This window comes from Schistocerca americana, chromosome 2, assembly GCF_021461395.2.
Source record: "Schistocerca americana isolate TAMUIC-IGC-003095 chromosome 2, iqSchAmer2.1, whole genome shotgun sequence".
NCBI classification, from domain to species: domain Eukaryota; kingdom Metazoa; phylum Arthropoda; class Insecta; order Orthoptera; family Acrididae; genus Schistocerca; species Schistocerca americana.
The window spans coordinates 1,029,863,147-1,029,881,273 of record NC_060120.1 but is presented as its reverse complement, the minus strand read 5'-3'; the positions used below and the strand labels follow the sequence as shown (position 1 = coordinate 1,029,881,273).

The window sequence follows — 18,127 nt, the reverse complement described above, 5'->3', positions numbered from 1 at the left end:
TGGCGTGCATCCGTGCGTCGCTGCGCTCCGGTTCCAGGTCGACGGGCACGTGCACCTTCCGCCGACCACTGGCGACAACATCGATGTACTGTGGAGACCTCACGCCCCACGTGTTGAGCAATTCGGCGGTACGTCCACCCGGCCTCCCGCATGCCCACTATACGCCCTCGCTCAAAGTCCGTCAACTGCACATACGGTTCACGTCCACGCTGTCGCTGCATGCTACCAGTGTTAAAGATTGCGATGAAGCTCCGTATGCCACGGCAAACTGGCTGACACTGACGGCGGCGGTGCACAAATGCTGCGCAGCTAGCGCCATTCGACGGCCAACACCGCGGTTCCTGGTGTGTCCGCTGTGCCGTGCGTGTGATCATTGCTTGTACAGCCCTCTCGCAGTGTCCGGAGGAAGTATGGTGGGTATGACACACTGGTGTCAATGTGTTCTTTTTTCCATTTCCAGGAGTGTAGATTAAACACTGAACGCGGACATGTATCACAGCCTCCTAACAGACCATCTTTCACGTGTGCTAGAAGACGTTCCTCTGCAGACTAGAAGGAACTAGTGGTACCAACGTGATGGCTGTCCAGCCCATAGTGCACGAAGTACTACAGTTTGACTTCAAGAATTTTTTCCGAATCGTTGCTTTGGACGCAAGGGGCCTGTGCCTTGGTCGGGCCGTTCCCCTGATTTGACGCTGTAGACTATTTTCTGGGGGAAAACTGAAACACGCTGTCTGCAAGGACATACGAGCCACACCCGTTGCTATGCAACGAAGCATTGCTACAGCCTGCTCTGACATTTCAGCTGAAATGCCAGCTCGTGTGCAACAGTCGTTCTATAGCAGGCTGGAAGTGTATATTGCCCCTTCCACTGGTCATTTTGAACACAATTTGTTATAGTCAGTTGTCTCGTTACTGGTCAGAATCCACGTTACTTAGTGTATGACTTGTGGTGTTCTACCTCAGGTATTGTACAAGTGTCGGTATCGGAACAGAATCCTGCAACAAACGCCGCTGTCATTCTAATTTACCAAATTTAGATTGTTAATGTCAATAGCCTTTGTTGCATTTAAAAAAATGCACAAAAGACACAATTTCTATTATTACAATCTATTGATTGGCTAACACTACGAGCCCCTGACTATCAATACATTCTGTGAAAACCGCACATCAATAGCAGTTTCCATTTACTCAATATTTGCGGTGCAAGTTTTAGGTGATATGGTCTGTAAAATCAAACAATGCCGTCTTTATTCGCCCACTAATTGTATTTCTGGCGAATGAATTAAAAAAAAACCTAAATAAAAATAAATGAATGAGATAGATATTTGAAATTGTTATCGGTGAAATTCCTGTAGTGTATCTTGACTCATAATCATTTGCAAGCGCCAATTTTCATTAGTGTGATCCGCTATGGACGGTTTGCCAAGAAATTGTTTCCAGTGCTGGAATCTTCAGCAATGTTTACGACGTTTCTTTCCCGAGTGCTCGTGGTGTTCGGAATTTCTGTTTCGAATGTTTCTACGGTCAGTATCATCCAAGGTAATGCACCAAGTCTTCTTGAAGAATAAAAATTAGAATAAAGTATAAAAATCGATATAAGAATGAAATACAACATGAAAAAAAGTTTTGCATGACTTCGGTTCCGAGAGTTCCGGAACCTGTACAGGAAATTGGAATAGAGATCAACATAAACATGATTTCCACCCTTTTTATTGCTCATGAATACACACATTGCATGTTGTACCACCATACAGCGAGACCTTCAGAGGTGGTGGTCCAGATTGCTGTACACACCGGTACCTATAATGCTCAGTAGCACGTCCTCTTGCACTGATTTATGCGTGTATTCGTCGTGGCACACTCTCAACAAGTTCATCAGGGCACTGTTGGTTCAAATTGTCCCAATCCTCAACGGCGATACGTCCTAGATCCCTCACAGTGGTTGGAGAATCACGTCGACCATAAAGAAAAAAGCACTCCAGCTTCAGGCCACAAGTGTCCCATCGGGACCATCCGACCGCCATGTCATCCTCAATGAGGATGTGGATAGGAGGGGCGTGTGGTCAGCACACCGCTGTCCCGGTCGGCCGGTCGGTACGATGGTTTTCTTTGACCGGAGCCGCTACTATTCGGTCGAGTAGCTCCTCAATTGGCATCACGAGGCTGAGTGCACCCCGAAAAATGCCAACAGCACATGGCGGCCCGGATGGTCACTCATCCAAGTGCCGGCCACGCCCGACAGCGCTTAACTTCGGTGGTCTGACGGGAACCGGTGTTACCATTGCAGTAAAGCCGTTGCCCAGTCCATAAACAGCCCTTTTCAATCTATCCCAGGCATGTGCGATAGAATTCATGCCTGGAGAACATGCTGGCCACTCTAGTCGAGCGATGTCGTTATCCTGAAGGAAGTCATTCACAAGATGTGCAAGATGGGAGCGAGAATTGTCGTCGATGAAGACGAATTCCTCGCCAATATACTGCCGATATGGTTGCGCTATCGGTCAGAGGATGGCATTCACGTATCGTACAGCCGTCACGACGCCTTCCATTACCACCAGCGGAGTACGTCGGCTCCACATAATACCACCCCAAAACAGCAGGGAACCTCCATCTTGCTGCACCCGCTGGACAGTGTGTCTAAGGCGTTCAGCGTGACCGGGTTGCCTCCAAACGATGATTGTCTGGTTGAAGGCTCATGCGACACTCATCGGTGAAGAGAAGGTAATGGCAGTCCTGAGTGGTCCATTCGGCATGTTGTTGGGCCCATCTGTACCGCGCTGCATGGTGTCGTGGTTGCAAAGACGGACCTCGCCATGGACGTCGGAAGTTGTGCATCATGCAGCCTATTGCGCACAGTTTGAGTCGTAACACGACGTCCTGTGGCTGCACGAAAAGCATTATTCAACATGGTGTCGTTGCTGTCAAGGATCCTCCGAGCCAGAATCCTTAGATAGCGGTCATCCACTGCAGTAGTGGCCCTTGGGCGGCCTGAGAGAGGCATATGTTCCACAGTTCCTGTCCTCTGTATCTCCGTCATGTCCGAACAATATCGCTTCGGTTCACTCCGAGACGCCTGGATACTTCCCTTGTTGATAGCCCTTCCTGGCACAAAGTAACAATGCGGACGCGATCGAACCTCTGTATTGACCGTCTAGGCATGGTTGAACTACAGACAACTCGAGCTGTGTACCTCCTTTCTGGTGGACTGACTGGAACTGATCGGCTGTCGGACCCTCTCCGTCTAATAGCCGCTGCTCATGCATGGTTGTTTACTTCTTTGGGCGGGTTTAGTGACATCTCTGAACAGTCAAAGGGACTGTGTCTGTGATACAATATCCACAGTCAACGTCTATCTTCAGGAGTTCTGGGAACCGGGGTGATGCAAAACTTTTTGATGTGTGTATAAGAATATGAGAACTCAAAAAGATTATAGCCCTTGAAAATAACATTCACACATACGTTACATAATAAATGTATGACACTTATTGTGAAACCCAGTTGTAATTTTTCAATTAATATACAACCCTCGTAACCTCTAACTTGACAATAACATTCCTCTAGTAACCTTTTACAGACACGGGCAGATAGATGATAAAAATAACATCAAACAATATATATGAAAACAACGGGACGCAAAAATGAGGAACCGCAACCCTAGCCACTGCGCCACCATTTCGCTGACAGTAAAGTGCACTAAAAGATACCTACAATATGTCAAAAACTTTGATCGTCATTTTCTCGGGAACGGTCGAGTATCCGCATATAGCCCGAGACACGTGTTCACTTATTTTGACTCTTCCTCCACCGAGCGAAGTTTCTGAGAAGTCAGGTTATGGCACATGCCGAGTTCTCCTCGTCAGAGTCTAGCGTAGTGTGGCTAAACGTTCTTTGCAAGCATACAGAGTCTCCATAAAGCTCGACTGTAACTTCAAAAAATTAGCTAGCGGATTTCGGTTTGTCGTAAAACATTTAGCAGCTCTCAAAGTTTTTTTCTGTTATGCCACAGTCCTATTGTTTGCCCAACTTGTCACTCGTAGATCACGAAGGAGATAACTGAATACAGTCCGTGTGCGGGTCATTGTTGCAGAATCAACAGTTATGATTGCGGCTTTGATTCGTGCACGAAGGGTAGCAATGTCATTGACTGGTATTATGATTACGCCACGCTTGACGCAACCCCATAAAAAGACGTTTAATGGCGTGAAACTTGGACAGCGGCGGGTGTCATGTGACCGGACCATCACGACCAATTCACCTGTCACCCTGTAGCATCATCATGCTGGAAGATGATGGTCGGCTGTAGCTCTCCCATGTGTCTTAGCAGGAACTAACTGCTGAAGCATGTCCAGGTAACGATTTTCCGCGAAGAAAAATGGGCCTTTCAACTATCGCTTTATAGAATACCAAACATTATGTGAGATTGAAAACCCTCCTGGCGTACATATTGTTCCACAAAATTTCGTGCGAACTGCCGGGTGTTTGTAACTTCCTGTCACAATATTTCGGTGCAGAGTCTGCTGGCTATCTTGAGGTGATACTGGCGAAAACTCCCTGAGCTTTGGTATTTAAAGCCCCTCCGGCATTTGCGTGGTGGCTTCACTTGGCGTTGTACGCCCTCCGTGGTGAAAACTCGCCGCATCGACATCAGTTCGATTGTCTTCTCGCGGTTTCATCACATAACTACGCCGGCTACGGAGGACACGAAGGTTTCCGACGATTGGATTCCATGCCGAATTCAGCTGGAAACAGCCGTCACGATTGATAAGAGACTCATTGTCAGATGTTATAACATGTTAAGTAGGACAAGCCATCGTCACATTTGATTACGTTCACAAATGTTTTTAGTTGGGTTGTATAAGTCAGTAAGGGTTCATTTTTACCCGTAACTATATTCAGGCTTTTCATAAATGAAATTCATCCCACGCCCCATCCACCTCTGGTCAAAGGCGCATTCTATAGCACTTCCTTCAGCAATAACTGAATACAGACCCTTGTTTTCCATAAATTATAAGTTATTTAAATTTGCGCAAGGTTAAATAGTTTGGATCTTACATTTTTAAATGCACGGCCTTGACTAACAAACCAAAGCCAATACTGTACAGGCTGCAGCCGCCTTCCTTAAGAGAGAGAAATTTGTTAATATCGAGTATAGATTTAAGTGTCAGGAAGTCGTTTCTGAAAGTATTTGGATGGAGCGTAGCCATGTATGGAAGTGAAACGTGGACGATAAATAGTTTGGACAAGAAGAGAATAGAAGCTTTCGAAATGTGGTGCTACAGATGAATGCTGAAGATTGGATGGGTAGATCATATAACTAATGAGGAGGTATTGAATGGGATTGGGGAGAAAAGAAGGTTGTGGCACAACTTGACTAGAAGAAGGGATCGGTTGGTAGGACATGTTCTTAGGCATCAAGGGCTCACAAATTTAGTATTGGAGGGCAGTGCGGAGGGTAAAAATCGTAGAGGGAGACCAAGAGATGAATACACTAAACAGATTCAGAAGGATGTAGGTTGCAGTAGGTACTGGGAGATGAAGAAGCTTGCACAGGATAGAGTAGCATGGAGAGATACATCAAGCCAGTCTCAGGACTGAACACCACAACAACAACAATCTATAACTGAAACTGAACAAGGGGTAAAGACAATTGTGAGCAGCGACACCGGCAACACATTGCGCAGCATTCGTTACCACGCTCTTTTAGCCGTGTACCAGTGAGAGTGTCTGCTGAGTGGTTCGGTTGTTCCAGACGCTGAACATGGCGCGGCTGCTGTACATGAGGTCTGACGGGCCGCAGCTGAGCGACGCGGCCATACAGAACTACACCAACGCGTCCGTCAGAGCCTTCTCCAGTTACTACCGTGAGTACCACGCACTGCAGCTTTTGTGAGTCTTCAGTCTACTGACTGGTTTGATGCGGCCTCCCACAAATTCCTCTCCTGTGCTAACCTCTTCATCTCAGAGTAGCACTTGCAACCTACGTCCTCAATTATCCGCTTAATGAAGGCAAGGCCTCCGGTGCAGATTGTATACCAGTCAGATTCCCTTCATAGCATGCTGATACAATAGCTCAATATCTAGCAAATGTATAAAACCGCTCGCTCATTCATAGATCCGTACCTATAAGGGTGTTACAAAAAGGTAAGGCCAAACTTTCAAGAAACATTCCTCAGACACAAATAAAGAAAAGATGTTATGTGGACGTGTGTCCGGAAACGCTTAGTTTCCATGTTAGAGCTCATTTTAGTTTCGTCAGTATCTACTCTACTTCCTCGATTCACAGCCAGTTGGCCCAATTGAAGGAAGGTAAAGTTGACTTCGGTGCCTGTGTTGACATGCGACTCATTGATCTACAGTACGTAGCATCAACAGGTTAGTGTTCATCACAAACGTGGTTTTGCAGTCAGTGGAATGTTTACAAATGCGGAGTTGGCAGATGCCCATTTGATGTATGGATTAGCACGGGGCAATAGCCGTGGCGCGGTACGTTTGTATCGAGACAGATTTCCAGAACGAAGGTGTCCCGAAAGGAAGACATTCGAAGCAATTTATCGGCGTCTTAGGGAGCACGGAACATTCCAGCCTATGACTCGCGACAGGGGAAGACCTAGAACGACGAGGACACCTGAAATGGACGAGGCAATTCTTCGTGCAGTTGACGATAACCCTAATGTCAGCGTCAGAGACGTTGCTGCTGTACAAGGTAACGTTGACCACGTCACTGTATGGAGAGTGCTACTAAGAACCAGTTGTTTCCGTACCATGTACAGCGTGTGCAGGCACTACCAGCAGCTGATTGGCCTCCACGGGTACACTTCTGCGAATGGTTCATCCAACAATGTGTCAATCCTCATTTCAGTGCAAATGTTCTCTTTACGAATGAGGCTTCATTCAAACGTGATCAAATTGTAAATTTTCACAATCAACATGTGTGGGCAGACGAGAATCCGCACGCAATTGTGCAATCACGTCCTCAACAAAGATTTTCTGTGAACGTTTGGGCAGGCATTGTTGGGGATGTCTTGATTGGGCCCCATGTTCTTTCACCTACGCTCAATGGAGCACGTTATCATGATTTCATACGGAATACTCTACCTGTACTGCTAGAACATGTGCCTTTACAAGTACGACACATGTCGTTCATGCACGGTGGAGCTCCTGCACATTTCAGTCGAAGTGTTCGTACGCTTCTCAACATCAGATTCGGTGACCGATGGATTGGTAGAGGCGGACCAATTCCATGGCCTCCACGCTCTCCTGACCTCAACCCTCTTGACTTTCATTTATGGGGGCATTTGAAAGCTCTTGTCTACTCAACCCCGGTACCAAATATAGAGGCTCTTTGTGCTCGTATTGTGGACGGGCTCCATCAGCGCATCTGGGATTCCATGCGACGGAGGGTGGATGCATGTATCCTCGCTAACGGAGGAAATTTTGAACATTTCCTGTAACAAAGTGATTGAAGTCACGCTGGTACGTTCTGTGCTGTGTGTTTCCATTCCATGATTAATGTGATTTGAAGAGAAGTAATAAAATGAGCTGTAACATGGAAAGTTAGCGTTTCCGGACACATGTCCACATAACATATTTTCTTTCTTTGTGTGTGAGGAATGTTTCCTGAAAGTTTGGCCGTACGTTTTTGTAACACCCTGTATAGCAAATATATAAAACCGCTCGCTCATACATAAATCCGTACCTATAGACCGGAAAATTGCTGAAGTCACACCAATACGCAAAAAGGAAAGTAGGAGTAATCCGCTGATCTACAGGCCCATATCACTAACATTGATTTGCAGTAGGATTTTGGAACGTATACCGTGTTCGAACATTACGAAGTACCTCGAAGAAAACGATTTATTAAAACATAGTCAGCACAGATTCAGAAAATATCGTTCTTGTGAAACAACTAGCACTTTATACTCGCGAAGTAATGAAGTAATGAGTGCTATTGACAGGGGATCTCAAATTGATTCAATATTTTTATATTTACAGAAAGTTTTCGACACCGTTCTTCACAAGCGTCTTCTAACCAAACTGCGTCCCTATGAAATATCGCCTCACTTGTGAGACTGGGTTCGTGATTTCCCGTCAGAAAGGTCACAGTTATTAGTAATGGACGGAAAGTCATCGAGTAAAACAGGAGTAATATCCGGTGCTCCCCAAGGAAGTGTTATTCACCCTCTATTGTTCCTGATCTATATTAACGACATAGGAGACAAGCTGAGTAGCCGTCGTAGATTGGTTGCCAATGAATCCGTCATTTACCGTCTTGTAAAATCGTCAGATGACCAAAACTAATTGAAAAAAGATTTATATAAGATAACTATATGGTACGAAAAGTGGCAGTTGACCTTGAATAAAGAAAATTGTGAATCAGTACTGAAAGAAATCCGCTAAAGTTCGATTGCACGTTAATCACACAAATCTGAAGGCTGTAAATTCAACTAAATACTTAGGGATTACAATTACGAATAACCTAAATTGGAACGATCACATAGGTAATATTATGGGTAGACCAAACCAAAGACTGCGATTCATTGGCAGAACACTTAGAAGGTGCAACAGGTCTACTAAAGAGGCTGCTTACACCACGCTTGTCCACCCTATTCTCAAGTACTGCTGTGTGGTGTGGGATCCGCGTCAGGTGGGACTGACGGATGACATCGAAAAAGTTCAAAGAAGGGCAGCTCGTTTTGTATTATCGCTAAACAGGGGAGATACTGCCACAGACATGATACCTGAATTGAAGTGGGAATCATTAAAACGAAGTCATTTTACGTTGCGACGGGATCTTCTCATGAAATTTCAATCACCGGTTTTCTCCTTCGCTTGCGAAAACATTCGGTTGGAACCCATCTACACAGGGCGAAATAATCATCCCGATAAAATGAGAGAAATCAGGGCTCGCACAGAAAAATTTTAAGTGCTCGTTTTTCCCTCACGTCGTTCGTGTGTGGAACAGTAGAGAGACAGCTTGAGGGTGATTCATTGAACCCTCTGCCAGGCACTTCATTGTGAATAGCAGAGTAATCACGTAGATGTAGATGTAGGTGTAGATGTATTCCAATCTCTGTCTTCGTCTTCCGTTTTTATCCCAAACAGCTCCCTCAAGTGCAATGGACGTTATTTCCTGACGTCTTAACACACGTTCTATCGTCCTGTCCGTTCTTGTTGTCAAAAGCTTCTGTATGTTCCTCTCCTCGCCGACTCTGCAGAGAATCTCCTCATTTTTTACCTTACAACCCCACTTAATTTTCAACATTCTTCTGTAGCACCACACTTCACACATTTCGAATCTATTCTTTTCGCGTTTTCCTATACTCCATGATTAGCTACCATACAATGCTAAACTCCAAACGTACATTCTGGGATATATCTTCCTCAAATTAAGCCTGATTTTGATACTGGACTTCGTTTGGCCAGGAATGGCCTGTGTTAATTTTTTTATCAGCTCTTTCTGTCGTCTGTCGTGTGTCGTTTTGCTTCTACGGTAACACAGTTTCTTCACGCCGTCTTCTTCGTGATCAACAGTTATACTGTTGCATTTATCGCAAATTTCAGTTCTGCAACTACTCATTACTGTCGCTTTGGTTTGGTTTAGTTTTGGGTCCACCGTAGTTTGTCGTTAGACTGTTCAATTCTTTCAGCGGCTCCTGTAATTATTAACAGAATCTTCCGTCGGTTCTTGGTAGAACAACATTATAATAAATGAAAAGCACAAGTTTGCTTTTGTTCTACAATATTACTTTTATTGTAAACCGGTTTTCGGCTTACAAGGCCATCTTCAGACATTTACTGAGTATTATCACCAAAGAAGTTAAATGTTAGCAGACAACATTGGAAGAGAAGTAACACACTAGACTGATGCAGAAACTTACAGTAAGTAACATCTTTGCAATGAAAAAGTAAAAACTGAACTGTACATGAATAACAATGGAGTAGACAGGAAAACCTTTAGCACAAAATAGGAATAGAATGCCTACATAACAGTTTCTATTAATAAACAAAAACTAATAAAATAAAATAAAATTAGTACTAGACAAGGCTTCATCAGGAGGTATGGAACATGGAGAGTTATACACAACAAATTAAAAGAAGAGACAGTTATCAATGTAAATACAGAATACATAAGGAAATTAAGCAATATCAATAATATAAAGAGAAATAAATAAATGCAGGAAAATGGAGGTGTTTGAGGGAACCTACAGTCTAAGAGTGTGGTGGTACTGCATTTTAGCATTAACATTATAATCAAAGCAGTGGCTGTGTAACAGTTTTCATTAGATAAATGAGCAAAGTAAAATATGAACAGTATTTGAGACAACTACAAGGGGTGTTAAACATGGACAGTAATACAAGTACCAGTTAAAAGAAAGCCTTGACTACTGAAACTACAGTCTATGTGGAATACAAAGACAACTTCAATAAAACAAAACAACTTAATGACTACTGGAAAATGGGAATATGTAGGAAGAGAGAGTGTGTGAAGTAATGAACAACAAAGATGGTTATATGAAGTTTAGGAGAGCGGAAGTGTTGAGTTGTGTCTGGTCATTTAGGATGAGATCTGGACTGTGAGCAAGATGTTTGTTAATTTCCAGGGTTTCCAGCAGGTTGAGTTTACGGCCTTTGTTTGCTAAGTGAAGTACGTGGGACACTGGCTGGTAGTTGTGACCCTCACTCAGTACATGCTCAGAAAATGCAGAGTCTGAATTCTGCAACCTCCAGCTGCGTTCATGTTCAGCCAGCCTAGTTGATATGTCTCTCCCTGACTGACCAATGTAAAATTTGTCACAATCAGAACAGGTGATTTTGTATATCCCACTGATGGCTAATAACTGGATCTTGTCTTTGCTATTAAAAACACACTGGGATGTCGTGTTCCTGACATAGTAGGAAAGCCTATACTTGCAGCATTTCAGTGCTTTGGCTACAATCTGTGATACCTGACCTACAAATGGTAGTGTACACCATTTCTTACAGACAGTGGATGGGGAAGCAGGTGGGGCATAGAGGACGGGTATAATTTTTCGTTTTTGTTTCCTGTGCAAGATGTGGTCAATAAGAACTGGATTGTAGCCATTGGCTGTGGCAATAAATTTTATTATATCCAACTCTGCTTTGAAATCATCTCTGGACATGGGGATAAATATGAGACGGTGTACCATCGAGTGGGAAGCTGCATGTTTGTGAGCTATGGGGTGTTGTGAGCCTGCAATTATTTACATAAACGCTCGTCGCTCCCGCTTGGCGTGTGAAAACAATTGGAATAAATACAACGACAAAGCACAAAGCACAAAGCACAAACTGTTAAAGATGTGACATTACGTGAGAAAAGATTATGAAATGTTGTTAACGAATATGTCCGGTAAAGCCTCGCGTCTATGACGTCAACAGTATGAAATTGTTTAGGTTTGCCCGACATATAATATACACTGTCGAGAGGGATTGCCAGTACAAACACTCACGTAATAAAAAATTATTGTAATGAAATAATTTTTATTGTTTGAGAATCCAGAATGAAAAATAACTCGACTTCGATTATCTATTTTGTATTTGTCTTCAAGTTAAGTCTTTAATAAAACATTCATTGTTGCCAGATTTCTTCAAGCGAAATCGACCAAGTCAGAGTATTTAATACGTAAAAAAAATATTCCTGAGCACTAAGCTCGAAAATTATTACATAGATATAAAGCTATTAGCGGTTTATGGTCGCGACCCAACAATGATCTGCAATAGCTTATGGTGGTTCAAATGGCTCTGAGCACTATGGGACTTAACATCTATGGTCATCAGTCCCCTAGAACTTAGAACTACTTAAACCTTACTAACCTAAGGACAGCACACAACACCCAGTCATCACAATAGCTTATGACCGTTAGAAAAACTATAATGTATTTACTTAATAATTCAGGAGAGGAGTCCTCCACACGAAACAAAGCAGATTAATATTTTAACTACTGAATTATGCTCTGAAATCAAGCACAAAATAATAGATTTGCAATACATATTTCAGAATTCACCATATTTTCACAACACGACACTGTTTCCAATTTTATCGCTCTAGTACATGTAAGACTTAAACAGGGATGCCACACGTCGTCTCGGCGATACCACAATTATCATGCACATGTAGAAGAAAAGGCAACACTTGGTCACAGATAATGTTGAAATGAGTATGATGGTTCTTGTACACGGTAAGCTATATGAGGGGGCCCACCAAATGGTATAAAAATCCCCAAAACATCACAGAACTGTCTCCAGCCTGAACCGAACCCTTCACACTCACACACTTAAGGGTTAAACGACTATTTACGGCGTTCGGTGCCTTGCATACTTTAAATAAGGAAAGAAGGAAGATTGGGGTTTAGCGTCCCGTCGACATCGAAGTCACTAGAGACGGAGCACCAACTCGGAATAAAGATGGAGAAGGAAATCGGCCGTGCACTTTTCAAAGGAACCATCCCGGCATTTACTTGGAGCGATTTAGGAGGAACACGGAAAACCTAAGTCTCGATGGCCCGACACGGGTCTGAACCGTCGTCCTCCCGAATGAGACTCCATTGTGCTGCTAACCACTTCGGTACCTCTCTCTGTGCCCGTTTAAGACATGCAACTTTAATGTGCGTTCAGTTGTTTGCCTTAGCAATTTTCTCTTTCAAACGGATTTAGACTAATCTTCGTTTACTGACAACAGCAATTCCTGTTGTGTTTGAAACGAGATTTTCTTGAAAAGACGTCACATTGGTCAACCATCACTGCCGGTTAGTATTTCTTTATCACCAGTGGTTTTTCACTGTGCTACAAGGCTGCTGGCGGTACACCAATACTTGTAAACACGTTGGACAGCCCGTGTTGAAACATCATACTACCAGCGTGTACTGCGTGACTTGGAACGACAGGAATTCGAAACTGTTTGTGGGATAAACGAGTGTAAGAGTAGTAGCTCAGGTGTAGACTTTTTAGATACATAATCACAGTAATAAAAGTAGTACCATTCCCTTTACTGAAAATGCAGGTAGCGAAATATTCGAAAACATCAAAAGATGGATCAAGACAAAAAAGATTATCATTAAATGTTCACAGCACTCACTACTTACTGTTCAGTGCTTCTGACAGATCCCCATAAGCTATTAAAATAGTGTAATGGTAAAGGGAAATACAAGAAGTAAAAAGTACTAAGTTTGTAGAACTACAGGCAGATCACAAACTTAAATGAAAAATCCAACGCCTATAGTTTGGAGTACGCAGGATTACTGTCGTAGGTGATTCAGAAATTAGTAGATTAGTTTATTCCGTGTATTTCCACTCACCAATGAGTTATGGAATTCATTTTCGGGGAACTCAACTTACAGTGAGATTATTTTCAGAGCACAGAAGCAAATTACAAAAATTCTGTTTGTGAAGCCTGACATTATCAGGGAAGGGGACAGCGGTCCTAAAGTTAATTGTTAAAATTATAATAAATTATACAAAAAATTTTACTTTCTAGACCACAGTTTTTAATTTCTTGCGTCAGTTGCTTAAAGTTCTCACTGTATTGCCTGTTCCACAATTGATACAGTTGTTTTTGAAAGGACCTTACTCCACAGTCTTCAGGAACGAAGGGAAACATTCTGTGGGTGAATATATGGATTGTAACACGTCTAAACCATAATAAAATGGATATTTTGCCATTACTGTAATTGCTATGTTTTTCAATCTATTTGAAAAAAAAAATGCCCAAAATCTTAGAACGAGGTCCTTTTCTTCAGAAACTAATGCATAAGCTTGACCAAGTTACGTTTTTAGCAGTGTTTTAAGTTGTTAATTTTTTTACAATATTGCAATACAAAAGTTCTTCGTTTAATATTTTTTTTAATTTTGAGAATTTTATTTCGTGATCTACATCTACATACATGGTTACTCTGCAATTCAAACTTAAATGCCTGGCAGAGAGTTCATCGAATCATTTTCATACTACTCCTCTACCATTGTACTCTCGAATGGCGCGTGGGAAAAAGGAACACCTAAATCTTTCCGTTCGAACTCTGATTTCTCTTATTTTATTATGATGATCATTTCTCCTTAGCTAGGTGGATGTCAACAAAATAATTTCAGATTTGGAAGAGGAAGTTGGTGATTGAAATTTCGTAAATAGATCTCGCCGCAAAGGAAACCGCCTTTGTTTCAGTGACTGCCACCCCAATTCGCGTATCATATCTGTGACACTCTCACCCCTATTGCGCGATAACACGAAACTAGCTGCTCTTCTTTGCACTTTTTCGATGTCCTCCGTCAACCCTACGTGGTAAGGATCCCATACTACGCAGCAACATTCCAGCAGATGACGGACAAGTGTAATGTAGGCTGTCTCTTTAGTGGGTTTGTCGCATCTTCTAAGTGTTCTGCCAACAAAGCGCAGTCTTTGTTTCGCCTTCCCCACAAAATTATGTATGTGGTCATTCCAATTTAAGTTGCTCGTAGTTGTAATTCCTAGGTATTTAGTCGAATTGACAGCCCTTAGATTTGTGCGATTTATCGTATATCCAAAATTTATCGGATTTCTTTTAGTATCCGTGTGACCTCGCATATTTCTTTGTGTAGTGCCAATTGCCACTTTTCGCAGCCGGCCGGGGTAGCCGAGCGGTTCTAGGCGCTACAGTCTGGAACCTCGCGACCGCTACGGTCGCAGTTCGAATCCTGCCTCGGGCATGGATGTGTGTGATGTCCTTAGGTTAGTTAGGTTTAAGTAGTTCTAAGTTCTAGGGGACTGATGACCTCAGGAGTTAAGTCCCACAGTGCTCAGAGCCATTTGAACCACTTTTCGCACCATACAGAAATTCTCTCTAGATAATTTTGTAATTATCATTGATCGTCTGATGGTTTTACTAGACGGTAAATTACAGCGTCATCTGGTAACAATGTAAGGGGTCTGCTCAGATTATCACCTAGATCATTTATGTAAATCAGGAACAGCAGAGGGCCTATGACACTACCTTGAGGAAAGCCAGATATCACTTCTGTTCTACTCGATGATTTACCGTCTATCACTACGAACTGTGACCTCTCTGAGAGGAAATCACGAATCCAGTCACACAAGTGAGACGATACTCCATGTGCACGCAATTTGATTAATAGTCGCTTGTGAGTAACGGTATCAAAAGCCTTCTGGAAATCTAGGAATATGGAATCGATCTGAGATCCCTTGTCCACAGCACTCATTACTTCATAGGAATAAAGAGCTAGCTATGTTGCACAAGAACGATATTTTCTGAATCCGTGTTGGTTATGTATCAATAAGTCATTTTCTTCAAGTTGATTCATAATGTTGGAGTACAGTGTATGTTCCAAAATCCTACTGCAAATTGAAGTCAGTGATATGGGTCCGTAATTCAGTGGGTTACTCCTATTTCCCTTCTTGAATGTTGGTGTGACCTGTGCTACTTTCCAGTCTTTAGGAACAGACCTTTCGTCAAGTGAGCGGTTGTATATGATTGCTAAGAAAGGCGCTATTCCGTCTGCATACTCTGAAAGGAACCTGATTGGTATACCTTCAGGACCGGAAGACTTGCCTTTCTTAAGTGATTTGAGTTGTTTCGCAACACCTAAGATATCTACTTTTATGCCACTCATGCTAACAGCTGTTCTAGTTTCGTTCCAGAACATTTTGCAAAAAACTATTCTCTCTTTGACATCCACGTCACAATGTATAAGGGGCAGTCAAATGAAAAGCAGACAGATGGAAAAAAGTAAATACACGTTATTCCATAAATAATAGCCATAACTGTTAATACATTAATCTACTGTCAGAAAAAAATGGTCAATGACTTCATGGAAAAATGTTTGCGGTTGCCTGCGCAAACATGATTGTAACCACGCGTGCACCTGTTTGTCGGCAATAAATCGCCGGCTACGAATGTTTTACTTCAGGGCACAAAAATATGGAAATCACATGGGGAGAGATCGGGACTGTATGGAGAGTATGAGCGGACGCACGTTTTGTTAAGGTTGTTTTGAATACGCTGCAGACATTTAGCTGGGGAGCCCTTACCCATCCCCCATTCATTCACTATCTCTCCCTACGAGATTTCCATGTTTTTGGGGCCCTGAAGAAAGACACTCGTGATTGCCCCTTTGCTTTGGACGAAGAGGCGCACGCATGGGTACAGTCATCTCTCCGTAGCCAAACGTAAACTTTTTCCTTGAAGGCATCGACCCTCTTGTTTCACAGTAGGATAAATGCATCAATAGCTACGGCGTCTGCATTTGATTGCCCCTTAAACATCTACATCTACATGGCTATTTTGGAATTGACATTTAACTGTGTGGCAAACTATCTCTTGATCACTCCACTCTCCAGTGCACACTGTAAAGGTAAACACTTAAATCTTTCCGCGCGAGCTGTGATTCCTCTTATTTCATTACGATGGTGATTTCTCGCTATGTTGCTGAGAGTCAACAGAACACTTTCGCATCCGGAGGAGACAGTTGGTGATTGAAATTTCATGAAAAGATATCGCCGCAACGAGAAACACCTTTGTCTCGATGGTTGCCACCCCAGCGCATATTGTATTGCTGACACTCTCTCCCTTATTCGCTGATTATACAAAACAAACTTTGAACGTTTCCGAACTCTTCCGTTAATCCTATCCGGTAAGAATCCCAAACCGCACAACAGTACTCCAAAAGCGAAAGGTCAAACGTAGTGTTGGCAGCCACTTTAGTAGATTTGTTGCATCTTCTAACTGTTCTGCCATTAAAACGCAGTCTTTTGTGCGAATTCCCCACAACTCTTTCTATGTGATGGTCCAATGTAAGTTTTTCGTAATTGTGATCTCTACGTATTTAGTTGAATCAACAGCTTTAAATTTGTATTATTTACCATGTAATCGAAGTGTAACGGAAATTTTTGTAATACACATGAGCAGACCTCACACTCTTTATTATTTAGGGTCAAACGCCAGTTTATGCACAGTGCAGACCATTTTGTAACTCGTTTTATCTTCTGGTGACTTTATCAGAAGTAAAAGACAGCATCCTCTGCAAACACTCTAAGAGAGCTGCTCAGATTGTCTCCTAAATCGTTTATGCAGACTAGGAACAGCAGATGGATTATAACACTTCCCCGACGAACCACAGATATCACTTCAGTTTCACTGGATAACTTCCTGTCAAGTAGTACCAACTGTGACGTTTCTGACAGGAAATCACGAGTCGAATCGCACAGATGGGACGATACTCAATTTGATTATAAGCCGCGTTTAAGGAACAGTGTAAAAAAAATACTGCTTAACAAAAAAGGTCAGGCACCCAGATGATATGGTCGAATGTCAACGTAACTTCGCACACGTACACACTAACGGCAGATATGTAAATAACTTGAGCCGCTGTTCTCTGTGATAGGTAGAACGGACGCCAGACTACGTTAGTGTGGTTGGTGTTCGGTTTTCAAAAAATGGCTCTGAGCACTATGGGACTCAACTGCTGAGGTCATTAGTCCCCTAGAACTTAGAACTAGTTAAACCTAACTAACCTAAGGACATCACAAACATCCATGCCCGAGGCAGGATTCGAACCTGCGACCGTAGCGGTCTTGCGGTTCCAGACTGCAGCGCCTTTAACCGCACGGCCACTTCGGCCGGCTGTTCGGTTTTGTTTCCGGGTCTGGTAGGGTGTATAATGGGCGAGAACAGCGTTAGATGTTGAGTGAAGACCACGGAGATACCACGTGCTAGAGTGAGACAGCGTTATCAGCACCTTACAGACCTCGAAAGGGGCCTCATTGTAGTGCTCCAGTTGGTCCATTGGGTGTATCGTACAATATTCACACTTGTGGGTCATTCAGATGTAACTGTGGCACATGTTGGACGGCACGGGAACATGAGGCCAGCCGTTGTTGTCGTCAATGTTCAAGTCGGTTCGAATGGCTCTGAGCACTATGGGACTTAACTTCTGAGGTCATCAGTTCCCTAGAACTTAGAATTACTTAAACCTAACTAACCTACGGACATCACACACATCTATGCCTGAGGCAGGATTCGAACCTGCGACCGTAGTGGTCTCGCGGTTCCGGACTGTAGCGCCTAGAACCACTCGGCCACCCCGGCCGGCGTTCGAGTCGGCTACGACTGACCACTACCAG

At 43.1% G+C, this 18,127-nt stretch overlaps 1 protein-coding gene across 1 annotated transcript in view; it reads left to right on the top strand.

Annotated features, from left to right (window-relative positions):
* LOC124594651 overlaps nucleotides 1-18,127 on the top strand; it is a 307,403-nt gene that overhangs the window by 72,488 nt on the left and 216,788 nt on the right. Inside the window, exon 4 of the mRNA XM_047133021.1 lies at nucleotides 5,753-5,864. Coding sequence (XP_046988977.1) covers nucleotides 5,753-5,864 — 112 coding nt within the window. The remainder of the gene's footprint in view (nucleotides 1-5,752; nucleotides 5,865-18,127) is intronic.